This window comes from Terrapene carolina, unplaced genomic scaffold, assembly GCF_002925995.2.
Source record: "Terrapene carolina triunguis isolate 2854851 unplaced genomic scaffold, T_m_triunguis-2.0 Scaffold96, whole genome shotgun sequence".
Taxonomy (NCBI): domain Eukaryota; kingdom Metazoa; phylum Chordata; order Testudines; family Emydidae; genus Terrapene; species Terrapene triunguis.
The window spans coordinates 4,523,637-4,534,567 of NW_020664447.1; the positions used below are offsets into that span (position 1 = coordinate 4,523,637).

Sequence of the window (10,931 nt, forward strand, 5' to 3'; positions counted from 1 at the left end):
TTGAGGAACATTTTTACGTTCTCCATTTTTTCTTAAGCTTTGTTTCTGATTAAGTTAATCTGTAGGAACCATATTTATGATTTTTGGGTTGGACTCTTGCTGTTTAAATTGTTATACAATTTTTATCAGACATACATTTAATATCAGATTATGTAGGTTTTCATTGTTTGTTTTTGTGAACTGGCACTAATAGAAGGTTAATTTGTGTATTTAAGTTGAACTGTATAAAGTCCAAAAACGTGGTGGCATAAGAATGAGGATACTTTAGTGTTAATTGTTTAAGTAAAGCAGTGAATTCTGAAGTACTGTAGTGTACAACCTTATTCTTAAATCCTTAGTTTAGAACATCACCGGCAGTATCAGATAATACTCTAATCTGACAATTGTTCAGTTAATAGGATCTTTTCTTTATTATAACTAGAACTGGGTGAAAAATGGTAATAACATTTTGTGGATATAGAACGTGAACAAACTCCAACAGTGCTGCCTAATGGTGAGGTGGCGATATGGCAGGTCATCTCCCCATTGCAAATACGGTCCTGTCTTTCAGCAGCTTCTCTCTCCTCCCCCCCCGCCCCCAGCCTGGTTTCTGGTCCTTCCCTTTTGCGTGGGGGACTTTGGGGTCAGGGTCTTCTTCTGAGATGAAGGCTCCTGTTGTTGTCTTGGAGTGGGTTGGGGGAGCTCAGGCCCACCCTCTCCAGTAGGCTCTGGTCCAGGCCCAATAGTAGGCAGTGATGCTTTGCACCATGGGGTGCTAAGTAGCTGCCCCCTGGACCACTTCCTACCAAGCCTCCTTTTCCCCACAGAGTAAATCAAAGAATTTCAAATAAAATCACTGACCTACACAGTCAGTCACTTGCCTTTCCTTTGTACGTGTGCTCAGGCAACGAGCTCCTGGGCAGCACTGCCCCCAGAGTTCAGAGCCACCAGTCTGCTCCCTTTTGACTGCCTCCCTCTGAGCTGCTCTGCTGCCCTGATGGCAACTTGTTCTGGTGTCACAGGTGTGGTTGGGTGAAGCTGCCTGGATCCAGAACTGCTCCTTGACCCCTTGCTCTCCATTGTGGTGTTTGTATACCCCATCACAGTGGAGAATTTTGATATTTTGAATTTTGGTTTTGTTCCAATTTGGAACAAAAAGTAAAAATATTTTAAATTCTCCATGAAAGGGAATAGAGCCCTGGTTCCAGGTAAGTCTTCCTGGCAGGCTGCTCTAGATCCATAGACCGTGGAAGCACCAGGCTATCAAGGAGCTTCAAACCTGGAAGCCCAGACTCTCCAACAACCCAGTGGAGTTGAGTACGCGAGATGATAGGAAATGACTTCCTCCATTGTCTTGGTTCTATCAGAATCAAACAGCATCCACGCAGTGTTTCAATTTTGGCAAATTCCGGTGAAAAAGTGTCTTGTTGGATATTTTCTGACCAGCTCTACTTGTAACTTTCTTGGCTATAAAATTATGGGTTTTGCTCACTGTTTTCTTGCTACTGTGACCTTGATTTACCATAGAAAATTGTGTGGCATTCAAAGTGAGTGAGTCAGCAGGAGAACATTACGGTAATGTTGAACGATAGTAAAGTAATGGAAGCTAAGTTGTTTTCTAACTTCATTCAGGTTTGGCTCTGTGCTGGTATAGCACTTTCTATATGACCCCATGAGTGCCATAGTAAGCTATAACTCCGTTTTTAAAATAATCTATCCTTAGAAGCCACAGTGGCCTGTGTGTCTCTCTCTTCTGTGCATGCACAACTTTTCAGATCAATCAAGTTAGTTGTAAAATCTTTGTAAAGCATTTTATTCTTGCCTAAAGGTACAAGAAACCAGAGGAGCGGAGTCCCTTGATAGCAGCAATGCAGCACTTCCTTCCTGTTCTGAAAGATCGTTTCATTCAGCTTCTGTCTGATCCATCTGATCAGTCTGTCCTCATCCAGAAACAGATCTTCAAAATCTTCTATGCTCTTGTTCAGGTGGAAGCAAATTTTTCTGTATTCTTGAGCAAAGGTTTAATATGAAGGTTTAAAATAAAAAAAAAATATATGGAGATATATCTATCTCATAGAACTGGAAGGGTCATCGAATCCAGTCCCCTGCCTTCGCTAGCAGGACCAAGTACTGTCCCTGACAGTTTTTTGTTTTTTTTAACTCCCTCCCCCCCCAATGTATTACACTCTAGGTACTAATGTATTTGAAACAACATTACCAGTTGGATTTCATTTGAGTCATTTTTCACCAATGCTCAACTATGGTGTGAGTAACAAGCTTTTGGTATGATTCTGTGTACCATAACCCCAATAATACAGATTTATTTTAGTTTAAAAGTGGGTTAAAATTGTTTTGAGTCTACTATCTTTGAACTCTCTGGAACCTGCCAGTGCTACCCCTGAGTAAGCCAGAGTGGTTATGAGAGAACAAGAGCCATTTTCTAACACTAGAAACAACCATTATCATACTTTTGTAGACTGTTACTATATTGAGCTTATCTAACAAGAAGGAAACTGGACTAACATGCTGTTCAGAACATATATTCTAATATTAGAGAGGTTGGGTGGTCTTGCAATGAAATTTAAAACCAGATTTACCAATCCCTCTATCATACTTTAAGCGAAGAAAAGAATTGTCTCTGATTCAGAAAGATATAATAACTTAGATATTGTGAAATCATCTTTTAGCAAAATTCTAAGTAAGGCAGAATTGAAAGGAAGCAGAATGTTTTTGAAGATGTCGAATAGGCTGCAAAAGATCGCTGTCTAACACCATCCAATATCACGCTTACTACTTTGCTCACCGCTCATAGTATCCAAGTGTATAGCAGATGTTCAGTAAGATTTTGATAGATGAGCATTCAAACATATATAATTCAAGCAATTGATCAGGTTGTTTTAAATGACTTTATACTGAACCTATTTTATGCTTTTTAAATAGTATACGTTACCTCTGGAGCTGATAAATCAGCAAAACCTGACCGAATGGATAGAAATTCTAAAAACGGTTGTGGACAGAGATGTACCTGCTGTAAGTACTTTTTTTATGTGTGTATTTCTCTTTGGGCTTGCAAATTGGCTTCTGAATTCAATTGCCTGTATTTAAAAGTTGGTTAAAAATGTTAACAGTATTGTTTTCTTTATTCTTTCTACAAGACGTCTTCTAAATTTGTGGCAGGACAAATAAGATTTTGTAAGGTTAATATGGTGGTTTAAACAGAGACTAAATGGAGAAAGTTTAAAATATTACCTGTTCTTTATAGACAAAACAGCAACTTGCAAATTGTATTGTAACTCATGTTGGCTTTTTACAAAGGAAAGTTGTATTTGAACATTTATACTTTACCTTTTTATTGTGGGCTTTCTTTTTTTAACTCTCATATTTTTATATCTGATATTTCTGTAGATCTGGAAGAGTGCTTACACAGCTAAGAGTGCAAAAAGAAAAGCAAATTTTTTTTTTAAATTTGACATTTCAGCAATATTCAACAAATTTAATCTTTCTTCCTAAAGGAAACTCTTCAAGTTGATGAAGATGATAGACCAGAATTGCCTTGGTGGAAATCCAAGAAATGGGCTTTGCACATCTTGGCTAGACTTTTTGAGAGGTAGCTATTCTTCCCATGCCGTCAAATTGAAAAAACCTAACTTCTAATATGAAATTCAGCAAAATATTTCTGCATACTTGAATTTTTCACTTTTAATTCTAGGTATGGAAGCCCTGGTAATGTTTCCAAGGAGTACAATGAATTTGCTGAAGTGTTCCTAAAGGCATTTGCTGTTGGTGTCCAACAGGTAAGAAATGCTTGAACCTGGGGTATTAGAGTAAATGTGACATTTAACAATAATTTCTTCCTTCTCTCATCTTTTTTGAAGGATATGGCACCTTTCAAAATATTTTGCATTAACCTGATGCTATCAGGGAGTATGCAGGAAATACTTACACTTAGTTATCAACTGAAACAATCCAGTGTTCACTTCTTAAGAAATATTGTATGTTGCTTATGTAATCTGTTGAAGTACACTATGGGTATGTCTATACCGCAGTTAGGCCCGTGACAGTGCCTTGGGCTTAGGTTAAAGGGATATTTAATTGCAGTGAAGAAGTTCAGGCTCAGGCTGCAGCCTAAGCTCTGGGACCCTCCCAACTGTCTGTTACTGTGTTATCCAGGAGACAGCTGTGGTTCAGGTCTTAAAGGAAAATTCTTGAGGGGCAGGATTTTTGAACCCATAGAAACTTTTCCTGTCTCAACAACATGAAGTTACATAGAAACAGGGAGTTATTTTGATCAGATTCTCAGGAAGGACACAAATTTTGGAAGATGGTGCGTGTGTATGTATATATACATAAAAATAGGAAAGTCCAGAATATACTATTCCAACAGATCGTTTGCAGACATCAAACCCAATACGTGACACGGAGCCCACGTTATTCAAAACTCTGACTTTTTGCACAGCAGTGGAGGTCAGCCTAAGGCATGTGCGCAAGGGAATTGATCCCTCAACTACACGTTGGAAAAAATTCTTAAAACATTTATTTAATCGCAAAATCAAGAGACCCTCTGAAACACAAGAAAATAAAAAGGAATTTCTGATGCTTGAGGACAGGCTCAAGAGTTCCACTGATACTCTGTCGTGCACGCTCTGATTTTATCAAAGAGAAATGGGAAGTAAATATGCACCATGGGGATTACAAATTGTTCAAGTGCAGATTTGGCACAAACTCACTGAAGGTGTTCTTGGTGACTGTAGGCCTGCTCCTCCTCCTTCCCTCAAGAGCCGTCTCCTGTATTTTTGTTTGGGTTACAAAACATCACTGATTGCCAATATGAGGCTCCCTTGGTCACATCTCCGTGAGTTTTCAGAAGGGTCCTAATTACTGCTTGAAAGGAGTGGAGTACATGTCTGCTCCTCCGTTCACTATCTCCTGATGGGTTTTCCAGAAGAAAGAAGGCATCTCACAAAACAAATGATAAATGGGAAGAACTGTATAGCTCCAGCACCAAGGATCCATTATCTGGATGTGATCATAGACCCAGGATTTTATTTGAATAGTAATCTGAAGGTTATCAACCACTGAATTTTTGGACATCTCATGTCACTTTGACTGCTTGGTGAAGCTATTGGTTGTACTAGTTTCATACGGAAATGAAGTTTCTGCACTCTTTCTTCTTCTAAACAGCTTAAACAACACAGTGAATGTACAGCAAGTGGTAAGAGGTCATTGTACCACTAGGGTGGTGGGCAACAAAATATAGCTTCTTTCAGAAAATGCTGAACTGGGAAGAATTGAAACAGATCACTTACCTTGGGAGTACACTCCAGAACCCAGATAGCACAGGACAAGTGGTCTAATGAGTTTTATCAGCTGACTGATGCTGAGACCAATTTAGCTTTGGAAAGTATGATAGGTAATGTCAAAAGCAAACAGGTTTTTAATAATGGCATTGGTGTCATTTGAGCTGTCGAGGTGGAACAGTCTGTATTCAAATGGGCAGAGCAGAACAAAACTTTTATCCCACCACACTTGGTATCAAGGAACAAATGAACACCAGAACCAACTGATTGTTATGCTGAAATAGAGTGGGGAAGTGGAGCTCCTGTAACTAGGAAATTCAGGAACTTGGTTATAGATGTTGACATCCAAGAAAAAGAAGACTAATAATCTTTTTCAGAAGTAGCTCTGGATGAACTTTCTTAAACCTGGCCAAAAAAGCTATATATACACATTATGCCCATTCCCACTTCTAACAAAAATAATGTAGAAGATTTGGAGGGACAAAATCAATTACTTGGAATTATCTTCACTGTCTGAGACACCTGTGAATCTTGGACTTCACAAAAACAGATTGCTCCGCTGATTAATTAGGGGTGAGTCCTATGATAATACTCAAATAAGCGTAGTCTTGCTGTTAGGAGGGTGAGGAAAGAAGTGATCAAGAGTATTCGCACCGTATTCTGGCTGCTAGAAAATCCTTCACGGTTTATTGTATTTTATTGTTCAAATTCAAACATTGAGGGAATAACAAAGGAAGTACTATAAAGATGTGAAACTAAATCATATCCAAGAATTGTACTGGATGGCCTTAAAAAAAAAAAAAAAAAAATACTCGTGGAGTCCAGGTTTTAGCTATTGCTCATTTGATAAGAGCAGCCAGGGAGAGCTGATTTCTTATCCAGATGTACCAGCTTCAAGGAATCCTCAGAGATACACTTATCCAACACAGAACTTAAACTGATTTAACAAGAAATCATCTTATATTCTAATCACTGCAGCCAAATCTCTTTACGCATATATGTGCCCATGCATAGCCCACAGTATAAATATGATGGAATTCTAATTTTGATTTTATACTCCTATTTCGGTTGCTGGTAATTTAAATTTAGTTTGAACAAAAAATGTGCACACTTGATCTTGAACCAAAGGTGAAGTTTTGTGGAGAGTTTGAGTAAAATATATTCAGTTGCTTCTGAGTTCTGCATGTGTGTTTGAATTATGTGGTTTATTTAAAAAACCTTTTCTCCATTTACTGTGTACTCATAACTCAAATGGCTGAATTGACTTCTTATATTCCCTAGATTTAAATATCTACAAAACAAACCAAGTTAAAATCAAGTGCAAAGAAACTATGATTCAGTAGTTTAAGTATTTAAAGTGGGGAACTTTGTATGTTTAGTACTTGATAAGTTTTTTGATCAACTTAAATTTTTGAAAAAGCTGTGTACACTAAGCTCTCTGAAGTCAGGAAATGCAGAAGGTTGAAAGTTCAATTTTAACACTGGTCCCTTATGCTATGCTTTGCTTTCTATAGTATGGTCTCTTGACATCTACTCATTGTCAAATACAATATGGAATACAAACTGGAATTTCTGATACAACCTTACATGCAGGAAATAACATTACAGGATATGCACTCTTGACTTGGCTTATATCTCAACAATTTATTTACATTGTTTAGTCTTAGTTGTGCTCAAAGTCTGTAACTTGGAATATATTTTAGAATACTACAAAGGTAGAATGACTTTGACCATGGGACCCTATTTCACATTCATAAGTTAAATATCACTAAGCATAAAATATTATCTTTAACTATTTAAGTGATTTCCTCCCCCTTCCCCCAAACGTGGCTTGTTTTGTAGCTTTTACATTAGGCCTTAAAAATTAAGCCAATTCTGAATGTACTGTAACTTACTCTGTGTGTGTGTGTGTGTGTGTGTGTGTGTGTGTGTGTGTGTCTGTGTGTATATAAGGCTGTATAAGACATTCCAACTTTGTATTGTTTAATTAACAGATTATTTAGTAGAAAGACCATATTTTAAGGCATAATAACAGAGCTTAGAGAATCTGATTCTTAAATACTTCATTTCTCAGTCTTGATGCAGAAATGTTAGGTTTTTTGCATGGAATATTTTTGTAACCATCAATGTAGTCATCTTAATGACTATAACTTTTTCAACGAACATTTCTTAAGTTGTAACAATTGAATTTCAACACTTTCAAGAAAATGATGTTGTGGACAGACCAAAGTTTCATCTATAAAACAAACTTCATCTTCTGTGAGTCTCAAGACTCAATTTCATATCCTATTTCTCTTCATTTAGCTTACTAAAGGGTAAAGAGCAATTTTGATACAAATAAGGATTGCTTTTCTGACATCCCATGTGTGCCATTATAAACCTAGAGCATTTAAAGTCTTTGTGCTATGCCACTCTACTGTCTAAGGCAATATATAAGCCATCTATAGTGTGATGGGTAAAATCCTGCATCTCCAAGGTCTGCTAAGATAATGAATGGGCTTTCAAACACCTTAATGGATCAGAGCCCAGTCAATTTCAGTGAAGACTAATACATAGGCAAAAATCATGAAACAATTTTTAAAGCAGTGAGGTCCATGGTGAATATGTGGCTAGATCCCTAGTTAAACTCCTGTGACAGTCTAAGGCAACTTTGTAATCTCATATATAGATTTTTTTTTAAAACTGAATTATTTCTCAAAATAATTGGATCTCAACTTCATCAATATTTCACTGCTGGTAAAGTCTCAGAGGATTGGTAGACGTGAATGACATTTTCCCAGTGGATACTTTCTTTTAATCAGTTTTCACCATTTTCAGCCTTAGCAAAGAGACAAAAGATCAAATAAGCATAGAGACTGAACTTGACCTCTCCCTTTAGTCCCACCAGTTGCTTCTTTTAGAACAATTGTGGTATTACAGGCTTGGCTGAGCTGCAGGGAAATTTTGCAGGATGTTGGTCCCCAGACTCTTCCAATCACTTGGAGATTAAATACCAATCATTAATGCAGTGGATCCAAGTTCTGGCTTGCAGTCAGCCCCTGGCTTGACAATTTAAATTGCTAGACTTATCTGGAGGAGCCCCATCCCTTTAGAAGAGTAGAGATAGGAGGCACAGGAGAAGGAAAATGGAGCCAGCCCTCCTTTACCCTCTCTGTTGCATGTTGTGTTTAAATTAAGGGTTTTATTATACCTGTATATTCTATGGGGTGACTGAGACGCCTCCATAATGCCATACTAAATTCAAACACAAAGCAGAAAACACCTGGAGGGCACCAGCCAAGGAGGCCAAGCAGTTTGTCAGGCCAAGCAGTGCAGCTGCTGGGTCTGCAAAAAGAATTGCAAGATGAAATGTCAGTGGTGCTTATTTAACTTCCTTATCTGAGGGGAGAAAGGACCCATCATCCTGTGCTGTGGTGGTAGGTAGAGTTAGCATGAGTCACTGTTACCCAAACAATTCTGAGGCCCATCTTCTCTCCTTTCCCAGGAGGCATTTGCTGATGGTGGAGTGTAGAGAACTTGCACTACTGCTGCATGAGCCATACCTGTTTGGTTAAATAGAGGACTTCAATCTCCAGGGCTGTTAGTCCACCATCTCTCATGAACACTAAAAATTACCTGAGCAAATTAACTAAACTTGTGTTGGAGAATTGGACGTGGCACAGACCAGGGGAACCCGTCACATGTTAACTTAGACTAGTCAACACCATTTTAATGTAGTAAAAATCTGTTTACATTTGCAAGACTGTGCGGGCGGTTCTGCAAATTAAATGGCTTCTTGGTTGCTGGCAAGATGCTCAGATTTCTATAAGCTATTAACGAGACTTGATTTTTCACAGGTGTTGCTGAAGGTGCTGTATCAGTACAAGGAAAAGCAGTACATGGCTCCTAGAGTTCTTCAGCAAACACTGAACTACATCAATCAAGGAGTGTCACATGCTGTGACCTGGAAGAATCTGAAGCCCCATATTCAAGTAAAACATTTTCTGGGAATAGTCTCTAAATGACCAAATTACTGTGTATAAGTCAGTTTGTTTATAAACTCTCTATCCCTACTAGAATTTAAGATGTATGAGTTTGTATTATAAATTGTTTGAGAGTTCAGGTCTGCTCTGGGGAAGCACATCTTGTTACATTAGCATAGTTGAAATATTCATTTTCTCTGAATGAAACAAAAACATTTGCAATATTTAGGCCCCAGTCCTGCAAAGACTTCTACTTGAGGCTTGTGAGTAGTCCCATTGATTTCAAGCATGTCTCTTTGCAGGATTGCAGCCCCACTAAAGGCTAAAACCCAGATTGGTTGATGCTCCTTATCGTGGATTTGGACACCCTTTTAAAATGTAAAACATAGAATGCATTTTTATTAGTATCATAATGACTTAATACAATGGTGTGAACTGAGACATCCAAATGGAAACTAAATAAGCCCTTACAGTATAAATAGGATCCCAAAACAATCATGCGGTTTCATCATCAGCCCTTTAGCACAGTGAGCTTAGTTTAAACTATTGTATTTCTTAATGGATCAAGAATTGTACATATAATGTAACACCGCACAAATTCAGAGTTAATGTCAGCAACAAAATTTATGCCACCTTTACTAGCTCAATACTCCATTGCCCAAAGCAAACACAATGGCTTGCATTGCAGTGCAGGCTGTCCTTTAATTTGAAGCAGTTGGCTTTTCTCTATTATGACAGTGTAATTTTAAAAGGTTTCCATCCAATATCTAAAATTGATGTAAGAGAAAAATTTAAATTGTTTTAAATAGAAGGAAGCAAACGATGATTGATTTAATAGGTTAAATCCCTTTTTTGTAACTCTTTCATTGCAGGGAATTATCCAAGATGTTATATTTCCATTGATGTGCTATACAGATGCTGATGAGGAGTTGTGGCAAGAAGACCCATATGAATACATACGTATGAAATTTGGTGAGAATTTTAATATTTACATACACATTAAAAAAATATAATGCCAGCCGAAGCCAGTATTTTTAAAAGTGCATTGTGAAAATAGAGATAACTAGATTTATTATTTTAAGTGCAGTGTATTTTTCTTAAGTGAGGTAATAGATCAGTGCTTGTCAACATGGCTACAGATACCTTAAATTCAGCTATCTTGGTTCTCAGTGTGGGTGAACAAGGGGTGTGTGTGTGAACACAAGATGTTTATATGGCAGTGCAATAACTTTTTCATAGCTGTAAAAGAGCTAAGTTTTAAAATTGCTGTTTTTTGTTTAAAAATGCAGTTAAATTTAATCATTAAAAGCAGGGATAGGCAACCTTTCAGATGTGGTGTGCCGAGTCTTCATATATTCACTTTAATTTAAGGTTTCGCGTGCCGGTAATACATGTTAACGTTTTTTAGAAGGTCTCTCTCCATAAGTCTATATTATATAACTAAACTATTGTTGTATGTAAAGTAAACAATGTTTTCAAAATGTTTAAGAAGCTTCCTTTAAAATTAAATTAAAATGCTGATCTTACGCCGCCAGCCTGCTCAGCCCACTTCCAGCCTGGGGTTCTGTTCACCTAGGCCTGCAGCAGGCTGAGCGGGGCGACTCGAGGTCAGGGCAGAGGGCTGGGTGTTGGGGGGAGGTGCAGGGCAGAAGGCTGGGGGTGTGTGTGGGGGTGCAGGGCAGAAGGCTGGGGG

General features: G+C 38.0%; 1 protein-coding gene across 1 annotated transcript in view; it reads left to right on the forward strand.

Annotated features, from left to right (window-relative positions):
- The window catches only part of IPO7 (importin 7), a 47,022-nt gene that overhangs the window by 18,585 nt on the left and 17,506 nt on the right, over positions 1-10,931 (forward strand). Inside the window, exons 5-10 of the mRNA XM_024196607.2 lie at positions 1,808-1,964; positions 2,920-3,009; positions 3,492-3,586; positions 3,689-3,773; positions 9,113-9,247; positions 10,111-10,210. Coding sequence (XP_024052375.1) covers positions 1,808-1,964; positions 2,920-3,009; positions 3,492-3,586; positions 3,689-3,773; positions 9,113-9,247; positions 10,111-10,210 — 662 coding nt within the window. The remainder of the gene's footprint in view (positions 1-1,807; positions 1,965-2,919; positions 3,010-3,491; positions 3,587-3,688; positions 3,774-9,112; positions 9,248-10,110; positions 10,211-10,931) is intronic.